Source organism: Eutrigla gurnardus, assembly GCF_963514095.1.
Source record: "Eutrigla gurnardus genome assembly, chromosome: 12".
NCBI lineage: Eukaryota > Metazoa > Chordata > Actinopteri > Perciformes > Triglidae > Eutrigla > Eutrigla gurnardus.
The window spans coordinates 15,684,192-15,700,679 of record NC_139926.1 but is presented as its reverse complement, the minus strand read 5'-3'; the positions used below and the strand labels follow the sequence as shown (position 1 = coordinate 15,700,679).

General features: G+C 43.5%; 1 protein-coding gene across 9 annotated transcripts in view; it reads left to right on the top strand.

Moving 5' to 3' along the window:
• The window catches only part of dip2a (disco-interacting protein 2 homolog A), a gene marked incomplete at its 3' end in the record, with an annotated part of 72,104 nt that overhangs the window by 51,235 nt on the left and 4,381 nt on the right, over positions 1-16,488 (top strand). The window contains exons 7-34 of one of the 9 annotated variants that reach the window (XM_084023587.1): positions 732-773; positions 2,881-3,000; positions 4,051-4,248; positions 4,501-4,592; positions 4,860-4,970; positions 5,880-6,003; positions 6,089-6,198; positions 6,343-6,445; positions 7,032-7,096; positions 7,255-7,348; positions 7,947-8,066; positions 8,202-8,316; positions 8,880-9,019; positions 9,556-9,692; positions 9,835-9,915; positions 10,150-10,277; positions 10,429-10,543; positions 11,937-12,138; positions 12,281-12,381; positions 12,786-12,866; positions 13,175-13,292; positions 13,507-13,628; positions 13,791-13,902; positions 14,103-14,212; positions 14,509-14,639; positions 14,761-14,929; positions 15,341-15,511; positions 15,948-15,977. In XM_084023587.1, coding sequence (XP_083879713.1) covers positions 732-773; positions 2,881-3,000; positions 4,051-4,248; positions 4,501-4,592; positions 4,860-4,970; positions 5,880-6,003; positions 6,089-6,198; positions 6,343-6,445; positions 7,032-7,096; positions 7,255-7,348; positions 7,947-8,066; positions 8,202-8,316; positions 8,880-9,019; positions 9,556-9,692; positions 9,835-9,915; positions 10,150-10,277; positions 10,429-10,543; positions 11,937-12,138; positions 12,281-12,381; positions 12,786-12,866; positions 13,175-13,292; positions 13,507-13,628; positions 13,791-13,902; positions 14,103-14,212; positions 14,509-14,639; positions 14,761-14,929; positions 15,341-15,511; positions 15,948-15,977 — 3,242 coding nt within the window. Of the gene's footprint in view, positions 1-731; positions 774-2,880; positions 3,001-4,050; positions 4,249-4,500; positions 4,593-4,859; positions 4,971-5,879; positions 6,004-6,088; positions 6,199-6,342; positions 6,446-7,031; positions 7,097-7,254; positions 7,349-7,946; positions 8,067-8,201; positions 8,317-8,879; positions 9,020-9,555; positions 9,693-9,834; positions 9,916-10,149; positions 10,282-10,428; positions 10,544-11,936; positions 12,139-12,280; positions 12,391-12,785; positions 12,867-13,174; positions 13,293-13,506; positions 13,629-13,790; positions 13,903-14,102; positions 14,213-14,508; positions 14,640-14,760; positions 14,930-15,340; positions 15,512-15,947; positions 15,978-16,488 lie in introns of those variants that run through there. The other 8 variants (XM_084023586.1, XM_084023591.1, XM_084023590.1 and 5 more) reach the window with 8 other exon arrangements.

Sequence of the window (16,488 nt, the reverse complement as noted above, 5' to 3'; positions counted from 1 at the left end):
CCAGATGGGCTGTGCTGTGTAGAGATGGGTAACCAAAATCACACCAAGAGGATGTGGATCATCACAATACATAAAATATACACGAGATAGTTATTTGTTCAACTTGTTACATGCTTTAAGATAGATGTTTTGCGCCAAGTGTATTGTGTTCAGAGATGCCAAAGATGACAATCTGGTCGAGCAGTCGTTAAATGCAGTGCCAACGCGTCCCTGTCTCCCTTCCATCTTCATTCATCCAACATAAGAGCCGAATGCTGCTTTGAATTAATATCCAATGTAGGAGCTAGCGGCCCGAAAACTGGAACACTGCTTCAGCAGAGCTATTACCTTCCTGCCATCCATCCCCTGTCATTAAGAATGTGTGCTTTGTCTGGGTTTTCTCTGCTAATAAATGCTGCCAAACCAGCCCACGTCGCTGACACATAAAGGGGAAGGGAGTTTTCAAAGATGTGAACCGTGTGATTTTTATCCCTTCTGTTTGGCTCTTTGGTGTTCAAGATGTGTGGAACCCACGCTGCCTATGCAAAGTTTGCACAGAAGTCATTACAGAAATGGCAAAAATAGCAAGAAATTTTATTTCTCTTGTTATGGCACCACAACAACAGTCTTTGTCTTCGTGCTTTATAAGCCTACTCTTACCTGCGTCTGGCTGCTGGTATATTTCTCTATCACGCATTCGCACACTGTTGGAAGGACCTTTTCATTGACATCCTGATGTGTCTCCCCTCCAGGCTTTGAGTGGAGAAGCGAAGGATCCCTCAGTTTAATGGATGGTATTTATAACTGTTCTTCCAACTCTATGGCAGTCTTCTTTATGTGCGCTCTGCTGCGTGTGCATTTGTGTGTGCGTATGTTTCTGACTTTGCCTCCACTGTCAGGTCTAGCAATTGTCCAAACTGTGTGTGTTTTCCTAATATATATCCAAACGCCGCAGTGAATTCATTCATTAGAACGGTGTGTGCGTGTGTGCCTGCTTGTATAGCTGAGTGTATTGCAAAGGCTTTAGCATCTATAGCATCAAGCAATGTCTGACCATGCTCTTCAAATTGATGAAGTAAAAGAAGGTTATGTGAAAAGATGTTTTCCACGACAATAATAATCATTCATTCTCTGTTGTGAATAGTCAGCATGTCAACATACTGGTTCCTGCACGCCCACTGAGACGCTAAGTCTAGTCAGTTTATGCTTCTCACTACGTTCTGTGACACAAGCCTGATAGCCTGAAGCTACACAGTGGGTTGTTTGGTGGTGGCACCTGGCACTGTTACCGTTATCACAACACATAGTTGGGTGTAAAGACATGCTACACAGTAACTTTTGCTCCTTCTGGACGCTGTATGTGTTGGTTTCCTGATGGACCGTGCATAATGTGGTGCATTTTTGTCAAAAAAATCACAGGAAAAGACCAAAAATGAATCCTACTAAGAACCATCTGTGGATCCAAAGTCTGATATAGCGTATTCCTCTGTGCCTTAGACCTTACCTGTTGTACAAAAACTATTAAAATCACACGGTTGCACTGTCAAAACGGGTTAAATTTTCCAATGCACAACAACAATGCACTGTTTTTTCAGGAAACTACTTGCTAAAAATGAAACTATCCAGTGACCCATTTAGTTATGGGTTTATTAGGGCTTCAGTAGTAATAAATGAGCTTGGCCCTGAGCTTGAATCATTGACTGAGATGTTATTGGTTTTGGTCTTTCCATGGTTTTCATTATCAATAAGAAAAAAGGAGGACTGCCAGCCTTGCTCTTTATCTCCGTCTTTGTTATGGTCTTAGCTTGTTGGTAATTGCAATTCTGTTTATTGTACCGGTATATAAACATAACTGTGAAGACATAGCGTGCCCCCAAATTTAAACATTAGCTAGTGTTTGCCACTATAATTTAATAGTGTGGGTGGATACATTATGAAATTATGTAAATCTTAATTATAGTCATCATCTCAGGGGGGATCCTGGTTGGCTGGGATATTAATGATCAAGGCATTTGAGTGGGAAGCGTTCGGGGCCCTCGGATGTGGTCCAATGTGTCTGGGGCTTTGTAATTGGCCCATCAGGTGCAGCGCTGACCCCCACACGTGGACTCCCAGTACATCTGTCCCCTTATGAGGAGGCAGAGTCTGTCTGAGCCAGGCTTATTATAGCGAGATAGATCAGGCAAGCTGCGTGCAGCTGTGGCCTTCGTCTCCTGTGGCTGTCTGGAATGTCTGACACAGACCACCCCTCCCAAATTAGTATGAATTCATATGGAGGGAAAATGTTGTCCGTTGATGAATATAGTCTTCGCATCCATGTCCAAAACTGGTCCTTCCTTCACGTTCTTATGTCTTGATTATGCTGATGACTATGCTTTTTGAGTATTGCATTTATGTTCTGGTTCAGCAATATTAACATAAACGTCAAATGACTTACAAATATTTTGGCTTGACTGTGGTGCAGTTGACTCACACAATTGAATGGATTTTGCAAAGCATGAAACAGACACTTTTTACTCACCTCATGAATCACTGAATGCAGGGAGGACATCTTTGTTGCCAGGCAGCAGCAAGGAGGCTCCTCGTTTCCTGATTTATTTAAGCTGTCTGTGATTCCAGGGTGAATCTGGACTGAAAGACTGTAATAGTTGACATCTAGGTGACTGTCCTCTCTGTCGCATTAGAGCACCACGCTGACCTTTTTACTTCTCTTCCTATCTGTCCTTCCCCTCATCCATCCCTGTTTTCTTATTTAATCCATCTCTCAATCAATTTTTGTCTACATATGTCTTTTCTATTTCCAACCTACGTATTCTTCCCCTCCATTGCTCCATTTCTCTCATTGTCTTGCCTATATCCCCCTATCCTTTTCCTTTCATCCCCTCCAATCTCATTGTCTAGGTGTACCAGTCAACAGTCGCGTCTCCTCCAAAATCCAGCAGTTGCTCAACACTCTGAAGAGACCAAAGCGACCGCCGCTGCGAGAGTTCTTTGTTGATGACTTTGAGGAGCTTTTGGATGGTAAGCTGGCCTGAAAGTAATTACATTGCTCCTATTAAATCAATTATTAATGAACGAAGCATCAGTCTTTCTGTGGTGTGATTAGCATACTGATCAGAGACTTCAGCAGTTCATGGCTCTGTTTCATACAAAGATTCCTGCTCCTTTACGGCTACATCAGCTCTAAAATTTTGTCTAATGTCTTTGTAGATTTTAGTGGAGTTTTCCAGCTACAGCCGAGATGAAACATTTCATTTTGACCTCACCACACCTCACAAATAAACAGCCAGGGCACACTTTTAGATCAGGGGTTGTTATTTTGTCTCGTGGTGGAGCTGAGACCACCAGGTGTGCTAAGGGAGTGGTTCGGCAATACAGAAACACACACACAGTGGACCTGCCCCATCTAACCATTTCCTCCATTCCAACCAGCCCATCCTGGGTTTTGCGTGGCTCTCTGCCAGGCTGAATAAACACTGTGAAATTGAAAAAGTGGAAGGAATAGTTAAACATCAGCAAGTAATTGTAAAGCCTGAGTTTGGCACTGAAGCTGTGGCATGGCAAGCTTCACCGGTCTGCTTGGTACGAGCAGGAAAAAATGCACTGTGCAGAAATGGCAGCTGGCTTAGCACTCTGTTCTCATTGAGGTGTTTTATTGGCGGCGAAATCGTGCCAGCTCAGTTAAGCAGGTCTGAATTCCATGCACCAGAGTTCAGGAGAGTGTGAGGGGAGAATTGTGGTGGAGAGATGGAAGTCAAACCACGGAGCAGGTAGTGTGTTTGAAGGGAGTGAAGCTGAAGGATAAAGGAAGCCACCACTGATTGAAAGTTTCTCCATTATTGGTGCCTGAGGTAGCTAAGAGTGTTAAGGCTGAACCCAGCTCACATTTAATCTCCCAGCTTTCCCTCTTCCATCACATCCATGTCAGTGTCTTTAAATCCTCCCACTCTCCCACTCCTTTAATTACCCTGCATTCCTTTGCAAAGAGTTTGCAAATGTGCCATTTAGTTGTAATTCAATCAGCTAAAAACAGAAAGACACACTGATGCCCCATTCTCTTCTCCTATTTAGTCCAGCAGCCAGATCCCAACCAGCCAAAGCCAGAAGGCCAGCACATGAGTCCCCTGGAAGGAGAGCCTCTTGGGGTAGTCAACAACTGGCCTCCCTCCTTGCCAGCAGCCTTACAACGGTGGGGCACCACTCAGCCCAAGAGCCCATGTCTGACAGCGCTCGACAATGTTGGCAAGCCCGTCTACACACTCACCTATGGTAGGTATCACCCTGTGAAGGATTAGCTCAGAATTTACAAGGGAGATGGAAAGCAATATCACCTCTTGTCATCCATTCTGTGTGGGTTTTCTCTGTTGAAGTAATGGACAAGGACGTGCCTGTGTCTCTCTGCATACCTTATTTTGTAATCTGCTGTTATTCTCAGCTACTGTGTGTGTTTGAATGTGGATTTGTGGGTCTGAGGTTGTTAAATCTAATTAGATATTGTATACTGGATGTTCACCCCTGTAGGCAAACTGTGGACCCGCAGTCAGAAACTGGCCTACACTCTTCTGAATAAGTTGAGCACCAGAAATGAGCCTTTGCTCTTGCCCGGAGACAGAGTAAGTCATGAGATAAAACAGTGTTTAATGGTGGGCAGCCGTATGTAACTAACAACATATTATCATCAAGTCAGTTCTCATGTCGTTCTTATGTCATTACTGATATAACATCACATCCTCATTACTTGTTAGAGGAAGCAAATGTTTGCTTTCAGATCTTTTCATGATACAATGACGTACTATACCACGTGCCTTCTATACATCCAATTAAAACAGGAACAGCACAACACTGTACCATGACATCTTGCATCTGTGACACACTTGCAGGTGGCGCTTGTTTTCCCCAACAACGACCCGGTGATGTTCATGGTGGCCTTCTACGGCTGCCTCCTGGCAGAGCTGGTACCCGTGCCTATCGAAGTTCCGCTGACCAGAAAGGTAAAGGCAAATACAATGTCCTGGGGAATGTGTTGATTTGTAGTATGTGCTGTTCTACAGAAACAGTAAAGAGCAGGAGTGACCCCTGCTGGGCAGTTGACCTCTAAATGAGAGGCTTAAAAGTTGTGCACAATTGTTGCAATGTACATATTTACGGTGTATTCCTATATCCCAGAAACATCTTGCTTCTCGGTAATATGTTGCCTTGTTTCAACCCGAGCAGCAGCATTATCTTTTAAATGTTCTTATTGCATTATGATGCATTGCACTTTCCAGCGCATCCATCAACTCAAACTGAGCCAAATTCTCCCACATTAGTTACACAGGCTGAATATTAATGCCTGTTCTTGTTTGTCATTTATAAGCACGCTGTTGGACGATGCTGTGCTGTAATTAATAAGATCTGAGTGAAGTGAAATGATGTGTAATGCAGTCACAGTATTAGATCACAGCCCAACTCTTCTCGAGAGTCAGAAACTCATTCACTTTCCCTCTCTCCTTCAATCTTTCTTGCTTTTTCTATCCTCTCTTCAATTCTCTCTCTTTGTTTTTTTTCTTGCTTTTGTGCACAGTGTGCAGTTGCTTCATGCAGCCAATCAAATATGAGTGAGTGTGTGTCAAATGCTTGCTTTCATTCCTGCTATGATTGAGCTTTGATGCTCAGAGGTAGAGTTTTTAATAGTGATTAGCTGTCGCTCTGCTTTCTTACCCACTGCTTCTTTCATCTACAATGCTCTGACGTTTCTTCTTCATTCATCGTCCTTCTTTCCCTACAGCGCAGTTCTCACATTCCCTCAGAGTGTCCTTTCTCGAAGCTTTCCTATTCTCGACTTCATCTCTCTAGTTGATTTTGTGTGACACTGTTTGCCGGTATGATCTTTTCAGTTTTTCATCTTTTTGATCCCCCAGGATGCAGGAAGTCAACAGATTGGCTTTCTGTTGGGCAGCTGTGGCGTCACATTGGCATTGACCACCGACGCTTGTCAGAAAGGCTTGCCCAAAGCACAAACGGGGGAGGTAGCCACTTTCAAAGGTACACTCTGTTTTATTTTCAATTTGACTGTCTGTCTTTATAGTTGCATTTGGTTTGAACTGGCTTCATGTCTCCGTCTCCGCAGGCTGGCCGCGGTTACTGTGGTTCGTGACAGATGGGAAACATGTTGTGAAGCCTCCGAAAGACTGGCATCCTCCTATTCGGGAAGCCAGTAATGACATAGCCTACATTGAGGTAAGTTTCATTGATGTTATCAATAAAGACAGATAGATTGATTATATTGTATTTTCTCTTATGTATTTCTTCTTTTCATATAATCATTGTGTCACATTATGGAATGAAATGTTTCCTATGTTTTTCATTGCTTCCTCCATCCAGTATAAAACCAGCAAGGAGGGGAGCACCATGGGGATCACAGTGTCCCATTCAGCCATGCTGGCTCACTGTCACGCCCTCACACAGGCCTGCGGCTACACTGAAGGTGAGGATGACACTCATTTACTCCACATTTACTTCTCAAGTACCCAGACTTCATTTTGACGTTTACAGATTACTGATGACAAAAGTTATAGGAATATAAATAGATAAAAATTCAATTAACATTAATGGAAAATGTGGGCTTTACTTTTTAGAATTGCTATGATCTTTTCTTCTCATTTATACTGCAGTTAAGGAGCACATTCATCCTACTTTATAACCTATGATATTAGTATTCCTCCGTCACGTTGCTCACACATCCTGTGTAGTGTAATTACAATCTAGTTTGAAAAATTCAGCCGCTCAGATGGTTGCGCTTCTTTCTGAGAACGTAAAGCACCTCCTCTCCTCCAGTGCCCTAGTTTTGCTCTAAATAACTCTGACCGCACTAACAGCCCAAACAGACTCTCCCGATCTGTTTCTGAAACTTAGTTTGGTGCTTGACTGAATCCAATCCTGCTACAATCAGGATTAATTCATCGTTACAGAGCTGGTTTTGTGTTGAAAGTAACGGGATGATGTGTGATTGCTCTTGTGAAGAAATTGGATGAAAAAGTCAATCTTGGCAAAATCTCCTTTTTGAATTGCAGCTGAGACGATAACCAACGTCCTGGACTTCAAGAGAGAAGCAGGATTATGGCATGGCGTTCTCACTGTGAGTGGTCTTGAGTGGTCTGGTAAAGCTAATAAGATGGTTATATATTTAGAAATAGAAGAGAAATCTTGTCATGACTCCATTGATTGTTCACATCGATGCAATGATCTACTTAAATATTCTGGTGCTTATGCAGTGCTTGTCTGTTCTCATGGCAGAGTGTCATGAATCGGATGCACGTAATCAGCATTCCTTACTCCCTGATGAAAGTCAACCCCCTCTCCTGGATACAGAAAGTTCACTCATACAAAGGTGAGGGTCAATCCACCTTGACATTTGTCACTTTTCACCGTTACTCTGCTCTCTGCATCTTAGCCAAATGGTAAGGGAATTCATATGGGTTAAACAGATCTAATGTCATTTTGTCTAATTGTAGGGTTAACCCATTTCTTTTTTGCTATTTAGTATGGCACATTCTTGTATTTATTATAGTATATTATATCATACTTACAAAGTAATGCTTGCTTGATGGGGAAATGATGGTTTACCTGATATTTTATTATTGTTTTTACTCTCTATAAGCCTGCATGAGACCGAGTCTGTTTCTCAACAGTTTTGATTCTCACTGCATGTTTGACAGGGAAGAAGGGATTGAAATAATAGTTTGTTGGACTAATTGATTTCTAGTTCAATTATATTAACCCGGCGGAGGTCAAGGACAGGAGGCCTGCTCTGCTGAATTAAATCCATCTTCTTTGCCGAGTCCTCTGTTGGCAACTGAGTCAGACTGTGCTGCTATTTGCTGTCAGGCTTTGTGGTCTGTGATTGGCTGTAAAGCTGAATGACAGAGGTGTTGATTGGGTGATTCTATTGTGACCCTGTCTCTTTGTCTTTGTGTCCCCTTGCACAGCGCGGGTTGCAGTGGTGAAATCAAGGGACATGCACTGGTCTCTGCTGGCCCAGAGGGACCAGAGAGACATCAGCCTGGGCTCGCTGCGCATGCTCATCGTAGCAGACGGAGCTAACCCATGTGGGTCCTGCTACAGATCGTCATTTAATAAAATAACTTCTGTTAACACCCTGAAGCTACAAGAGATTATCATTGATTTGTTGTGTTTGTGATGCTTGACTGTCTGTGTGTGTGTGTGTGTGTTTTGCGCCACAGGGTCGATATCCTCCTGCGATGCTTTCCTCAACGTGTTTCAGGCACGTGGGCTGCGACCTGAGGTGATCTGTCCATGTGCCAGCTCTTCAGAAGCCATGACTGTCGCCATCCGCAGGTGAGCTGCCGTTATTGCACCGTATAGAACGAAGGCAATCTGCCATCACTTTGCCTTACGCTGCTATCAAATCACATTGCATTTGCAACATTGGTTGTGTTGTGCACGGAGAGAGGAGGGAGATTTGTATAGATTAAGTAAAGGATATCTCAGCTTTTTGCTGATCGTGGGGCTCAGTCATGGAGAAGGGTTAGGATGGCAGACGGACTAAAAACACATGCTTAAATTAGGCTATTTTTAAAATGAGACATGTATTTTTTGAGAAACATGTAAGAGTCTAGATCCAGAGTCTTATTCTCGTCATGTCATGTTCTACCACAACCATATGCCTCCGTTTAAGGTGTCAGTGCTGCTGGAATAAAGACAGCGTACTCGGGCAGTGGTTGGCTAATCTGCTATTTAATAAAAGCTTTATTTGATTAACTAAGACAGAACTGGCATCATATGTATTGTTTTTCACGAAAGGCAGAGGAATAGGAATAAGTGATTGATGTCTTTAACTGCCAGTCTTTCCATGTGTTCACTATAACGAGTGTAATTGCAATAATGTCTCCGTCCTCCAGACCTCCAGAAATGGGCGTTCCTCCTCCAGGGAAGGCGGTGCTGTCTATGGGTGGGCTGAGCCACAGTGTGATCCGTGTAGACACAGAGGAGAAACTTTCTGTCCTCACAGTGCAGGATGTGGGACAGGTCATGCCTGGAGGTACAGTAAACCGCGCTGCTCATTAGCATTTCGCTGCTGGTAATGAGCATAATGCTGAAAATACAGATGAAAAATATAACTTTTCCGGGCCGTTTGTCTCCAGAGAATCAGGGTGATCATTTGTAGGATATTACTGAAAAGAAAAACTAAACTGAATGGTTCTTACTTGAAATATTTAACAAATGTGCTCTAACGATCGTATTCATTGTAATTATTAGCATATCTTGATGTTAAGGTATCACGGTGTTTATGACAAACAGCTAAAAGGCCTCTTGTGTGTACCGTTATATAATATTTAAAAGAGATTTAACATTTAACATTTTTTAATTGGAACATTCTTCCAATTAAAAAAATTAACTTTGCTGGAATTAACTTTAAATAACTTTACTTACTGAACAGTTTTAACTTTTGAGGGTTTTTTTTGAGTTAAGACATAAGAAATCCAAACAGGAATGTATTAACCAATTTAACTTTAAATGATGTTTGATTGTTAATAGCTAATGTCCCACACTCTTGTCGCCATCGTGTGTCTCCAGCTCTTGTTTGTGTGGTGCGGGTGGAGGGGACGCCTTATCTCTGTCAGACAGACGAGGTTGGGGAGATCTGTGTGAGCTCAGGTAGCACCGGTGTAGCTTACTACGGCCTCCCGGGCATGACCAAGAACATCTTTGAGGTTAGTGTCTGGAGCTGTTCACATAAACCCAGAGTGCAAATGCTTTTGTGTACTTCCTCATGTGGAGTTATTTTAAGTAGCGACACTTTTTTTTTGGACATCCACAAATGTGTGTTTTTAACAGTGCTGTGTCTATTTGCAGACCATCCCAGTAACATCATCTGGGATTCCCATCAGCGACAGACCATTTACCAGGACCTCACTGCTGGGCTTTGTGGGGCCTGTAAGTTCCACCTCGTTAATACGCAGTTTTTGATCCTAACTTCACTACTGATGTCTGTCTTATTGCATTAAGATAGTCCTGTTTTAAACATACGAGTTGTGATACAGCACATGCTACTAAAGGACATCTGCTTAAACATCACAAAGACTTAATTTGTCATAAATCATCAGTCACATTCAGTCTTGTATCCTTTGATATTTGTGAATCGGATGTGATGTTTTTATTTCCCATTAGGACAGCCTTGTGTTCATTGTGGGGAAGATGGATGGGCTGATGGTGGTCAGTGGGCGGAGACACAATGCAGATGATGTGGTTGCCACAGCACTGGCAGTGGAGCCCATGAAGTTTGTGTACAGGGGGAGGTAAAAGAGGAAGCAAATACATTATCTCTCATAAAGAGTCTTTCTATTCTTGCTAATCTTGGTTGCCGGACAGCATCAATTAACCAGTTTAAGTTGATTGCATGAGTACAGTCCAGCTGTAACACTACTTTTTGTATGTTTTGTGTCCCAGGATAGCAGTGTTTTCCGTGTCTGTGCTGCATGATGAGAGGATCGTTGTCGTGGCAGAGCAGAGGCCAGACGCCTCGGAGGAAGACAGCTTCCAGTGGATGAGCCGCGTCCTTCAGGTGCTCACTGTCTTTTATCGAATCACTCGTCCCAATAAAAGCTGAAGAAATGTCATTATTTTTCTCTTGATTAGGTTTATTTTATAAACCACATATAAAATTGTAAATGTAAAATCAACATTAAAACTGCGAGCAGTGATAACGGGCCCTCGCATGGCACGTAACTCGGTTAGTGCTACGACCGCCTGACGTGTCGGACCGCCTGGCCTGGCCACCGCCACGGCGCGGGTCGTCCCCGCCCCCCGCCACGGCGCGGGTCGTCCCCGGCCACCGCCACGGCGCGGGTCGTCCCCGCCCCCCGCCACGGCGCGGGTCGTCCCCGGCTTTTGCCACGCAGCCGGTCGTCCCTTGCCTGAATCGTCGCATCGATCACCGTATCAGACGATTGAAGTCGTCGTGCTCGACTGGGGTGCAAAGTTCCACGACACTGTGACCATATACGAGTGTAAAAACGTGACATTTCATGTTGCCAATAGGTGGGGCTGTGATTGTAAGTCAATATTGCAGTGCAGATGTGTTCAGGATGGGACTCTCAGCAAACGTGAGAAGTTTGAACCAGATCGGACAATGGACACAGAAGTTATAACAGTTTAGAGTGTTGTGAAGCATGAAATTCATCCATGTTTGTGGTGTCGTCCTGGCCCTTTGACTTTGATTTTTAATCGTTGAGGCCTCTGGAACAGGCTCACAAAGTTTGGTAGGAATCGGATCAACGGCCTAGTAGGAGTTCGTTAAAATATACTGCATGAAAGAGGCGAAAAATCGTTTAAAATTTCACATTAAATGCAAAATGGCTGACTTCCTGTTGGGTTTAAGCATGGGTCCAAGAGGCTTTTTTGTACATCTCTACATGTTCTATGTACCTACAAAGTTTCATGCAGGTACGTCAAAGTTAAAGTTGTTCAATATCCTAAAAGGAGCTGTAAAAGTGTAAAAACATGATATTTCCAGGTACCATCAGGTGGCGCTCTGACCTAAGGTCAATATTACAGTGCATACGTGTTCAGTGTGAGACTCTAATCAAACATGTCAAGTTTTGAGCAGATTGGACATTGTATCCTGAAGTTACAACAACTTCCTGTACACTGGCCAAAACACAAGCCCTGGCCACACCCTTTGACTTATGTAAGACCTTTCGATGATTTTGCAATGTTGAAGCCTCTAGAACAGTCTCAGCAAGTTTGGCTTGAATGGGATCAACGGTGTAAGAGGAGTTCGTACGTAGGGCTTCGCTGCCCGACGTTGTCGGCGCTCGGGCCCTAATTAACTGCAAGTCCATCCCTTATATTTACTGAAACTAAAACCGGACTGTGAAAATTGAAACGACTTCCTCTAACTTACTTGACAGCTTTGCTGATCTCTGTCTTTGCATGCATTCCCTGTCCGTATCCAGGCTATAGACAGCATCCACCAGGTCGGGGTGTACTGCCTGGCTCTGGTGCCTGCCAACACACTTCCAAAGGCTCCCCTGGGTGGCATCCATATATCTGAGACCAAACAGCGCTTCCTGGAGGGCGCCTTGCACCCCTGTAATGTCCTCATGTGCCCTCACACATGCGTCACCAACCTGCCCAAACCAAGACAAAAACAGCCAGGTAGACCACCAAATGTCCCAGCATGGATCTAGTTTAGATGTAGCATGAAAACATAATGTATTATTGTTTGTATTGCAGTGTATATATTTAAGGCTATATGAATGTAAAACGTAACCTCCCTGAATGTGGTTGTGCTGGACAGAGGTCGGTCCTGCTTCTATGATAGTGGGCAACCTAGTGGCAGGCAAGAGGATAGCACAGGCCTGTGGGAGAGACGTGGCCCAACTCGAGGACAATGACCAGGCACGTAAGGTAGATAGTCATCCTCATTTCACCCACTCTTCACCTCCACACATACACTACAGACACAGGTGAGGTGATCCATCTATACTGGGGGGGGGGGGGGGGGGGGGGGGGTGTAATCTAATGTAGAGGACATGGTTCAGACTTCCTGCAATTCACACAGATGTTGTATAATTCAGAAACCACTCCCATCATGTATTTCACACATTCCCAGTCAAGCTTCACATATACTGTTCCCCATCTCATTTGTCATCCCTTCATTACAAAAACGCACCTTGTGCCATCATGTTCCAATAATTCACTTGTTTGTGTAGTAATTTATCATTGCCTCAGTTTGTGTCTGTCATTGCCATGTGTTACTCTCATTTCTCTGTGGTTTACCTTGGTGTCTCTCTCTCCAATAGTTCCTGTATATACAGGATGTGCTGCAATGGAGAGCTCAGGCCACTCCAGACCATCCTCTGTTCCTTGTTCTCAATGCTAAGGTACTGCCTTTTGGTCACTGTATGTAGAATAAAATGTTGCCATAGTAATATGTATGGTGATATAAATCATTTTCTTTCAAATGTGTAAACTGTTTATATATACTGTATATATATATATGGAACTGTCACTTATATCTGTTGATGCAAACTCAGATTTAAGAAGAAAAAAAATCAACTTATTGGTTTGTTTTGCCTACTCCAAAAGGAGATATTAAAGTGGAAGCTTGACAGAAAGCCATTTTCTTGTTTGTTAAATAAAGTCTGGCATAACACGATCAATGAATGTGTTCTTATCTTTTGCTCATCAGGGCACAGTGGCTAGTACAGCTTCCTGTCTGCAGCTGCACAAGCGGGCTGAGCGGGTGGCTGCAGCACTGATGGGACGCCTCAACACTGGAGACCATGTAGCACTCGTCTACCCACCAGGTAAGAGGTGCTACTGCTGTGTGTCCTTCTATTCTTTAGTGTCACAGCTGTGTCTTCACTATCCGTCTTCATCTTTTAAGTCTGTGTGTTAATCATGATCACACACCAGAAGAGACTTAGTGAAGTTCATAATATTATTGGAACGCCTTTTCTACTGTCATGCAATCAATTCCAAGGTGATACATGCTAAACACGTGTAAACGTTTATGTGTAGGAATCGACCTGATTGCCACCTTCTACGGCTGCCTGTACGCTGGCTGTGTGCCCGTCACAGTCAGACCCCCCCACCCCCAGAACCTGGCCACCACCCTGCCCACCGTCAAGATGATTGTTGAGGTAACCGAGTCCATTGACCTGCATCAAAATGCTAAAAAATGTAATTCCTTTCTGCACCCTTATAATAATCATTATTAAAACAACAACTGAGTCATATAAAGTCAGCTCTGCTCTGTGAGGGGAAATTGTGTGTACCAATACTGTAGTATCTGTGTGTTAAAGGTCAGTAAGTCGGTGTGCATCCTGACCACTCAAGCAATAATGAAGCTGCTGAAATCCAAAGAAGCTGCTGCTGCTGTGGACATCAAGAGCTGGCCCATGGTGCTGGACACAGGTGAATCATATATGCAACCCAGCACTGCTAATGTTCTCATGTTGCCACCAAAGGGGTAGGTTTTAAAGAAAGGACATGGTCTGGCATTTCCATTTCCATATGTGTGAAACCCATACAAACAGGGAAAAGACAATACAAAATAAAGGAGACAAGTGCAGTAACCATAAACTCTTCTTCCTCTCCCCCTGTTCGTCCTCCAGATGACCTCCCCAGGAAGAAGAGCCCCCAGATGTACAAGCCCCCGACCCCAGAGATGTTAGCTTACCTGGACTTCAGTGTGTCCACAACAGGCATCTTAGCAGGGGTCAAAGTATGTTGAATGTTGAAGGACCATTCGGTCAGATAGTGCTATGATAATGCTGTCTTAACAAGCTAACAAAATAATGTGTATATTGTGTAAGTAGGCCCATTTAAGTCCACAGTCTCTGGCTGTAGTTAATCTGAAGAGTGGTTGGTTTTTGTAATTTTGGATGCCGGAAATTCTGCGCATCAAGCAACCATCTGCATGCTGAGGATGAAGAAATAGTTTTTTAGCTGAATTTTACCAGGGTTAGGGTTAGGTAAGGATCCAGTTTTGATGCCTGTGTGTCACATCATCTCTTCTAGATGTCTCACGCTGCCACCAGTGCCTTGTGTCGCTCCATCAAACTTCAGTGTGAGCTCTACCCTTCTCGGCAGATCGCCATCTGTCTGGACCCCTACTGCGGCCTCGGCTTCGCTCTCTGGTGCCTGTGCAGGTAAACCTGCAGCTCTGAACAAATGAATACAACTGTCAGTGTTTTAAGAGTAGATGGAACATTCGCTATTCATGCGACTCAGCCTCTCTCTCTTTCTCTGCATGTATGTTTGTGGTTTCAGTGTGTACTCGGGCCACCAGTCAATCCTGGTTCCCCCTCTGGAGCTGGAGAGCAACGCGTCTCTGTGGCTTGCAGCAGTCAGCCAGTACAAAGTGCGCGTCACCTTCTGCTCCTATTCAGTCATGGAGATGTGCACCAAGGGCCTGGGGTCACAGACGGAGGCATTGCGGGTCAGTTTGGCTCTTCGGACGTTGAGTGGTATCACTGGGAAAACAACAAACTGCTGCATTTTCATTCACAAAACTGAATGGCTTTTCTTAAATTCTGCCTTTTTTCCCTGTGGTGCTGTGATTATCAAGATAAAGTCAGGGTCCTTAGGGTTGACACTTCACTCCTGTGTGCTGTTTGCTGTGGTGTTGCTTTTTTTTTTACAAGTCATGTCTGTGGTTAAATGACAAGAGCCTAATAAGATGTTCTGTTGAAAATGCAAACATTTAATTGCTCTTATTTCTGGTTTACATGCACCCACAGTTGTCTTTTGAAATTAAGAATGAGTGTTACATTACCATGTAATTGCAGTGTTTCACACAAAAGTTTTTCATTTTTACTGATGTAATTTCTTTCTTTTCTTCCATCTTCAGTTGCGAAATGTAAACCTGTCCTGCGTGCGTACGTGCATGGTGGTCGCCGAGGAGAGACCCCGCATAGCGCTCACTCAGTCCTTCTCAAAGATCTTCAAGGACTTGGGGCTTTCACCGCGCGCTGTCAGCACCACCTTCGGCTGCAGGGTGAATGTGGCGATCTGTTTGCAGGTAAGCATGGTGAGGCATGAAGAGGAGGAGGAGGAGGAGGAGGAGGATTGGAGAGGTCTGGAGTCCATGGTGGTCCATGTTTACGTCCAAAACTGGCTATGAATCTATGCAACGATTCAGATAAACATGGAAGAAATCCTTGAAAAATGCAGGGTTGGCAGCACTTTAAAAGAGTGAATATTGGTAAAGATAAAATGCAGTTTAATAACTAAAAAATAGGAAAAAATGTTGCGAATTATTTTGAGATGAAGAGAATTTTGCTTTAGAATTCATAAGGTTAAGATGATGGTAATGATATATGATGTTCTGTTATATTTGTTTCTTCCTATCCCTGGATATTTAGTTTGTGTATGTGTGTGTGTGTGTGTGGGGGTGTATATAAATATGTGTATATATATATATCTCTTTATTCATCTGTCCTGCCCATTCCCGTCAGCCCAACAGGTTAGGGAAACTGGCTGAGCAGGTAACCGCAGGATAAGAGTTGCTGTTTGCTCATTGGGCTGCCGCTGAGTCCGTGTGCGTGCGTGTCCGTGTGTGTTGTGCGCGTTTGTTAATCTTGCATGATTTTTTGAACAGGTCTAACCTTGATTCGCTGATTTTTCTCTTGGTTAGCTTCAGCTTTACTTTACCGCTATTAATTATTGTGGAACTCTTGCCTGTACCGGCTCGCTCTCAACCATTGCTTCATGATAGGTTCTGTGTGATGTGCTTAAACATTATATCATGAGCCAGCGGCATGAACTCTGCTGCCATGTCAAACCCTATGATATGTATTCCACCATGTTATGCAGAATATTACACAGAAAAATTATTGTTTTTATTTTGTTGTTGTTGTTTTAATTCTTCTTTCTTTCCATCTACAATAATTTACCACACCAGTAGTCATTTATTGAGAGAAGTTTTTTATTTGTTATTCACCCTTCACATTGCTGATATTTCACTTTGGAATGAAACTCCTCATTGACAAGCACTAC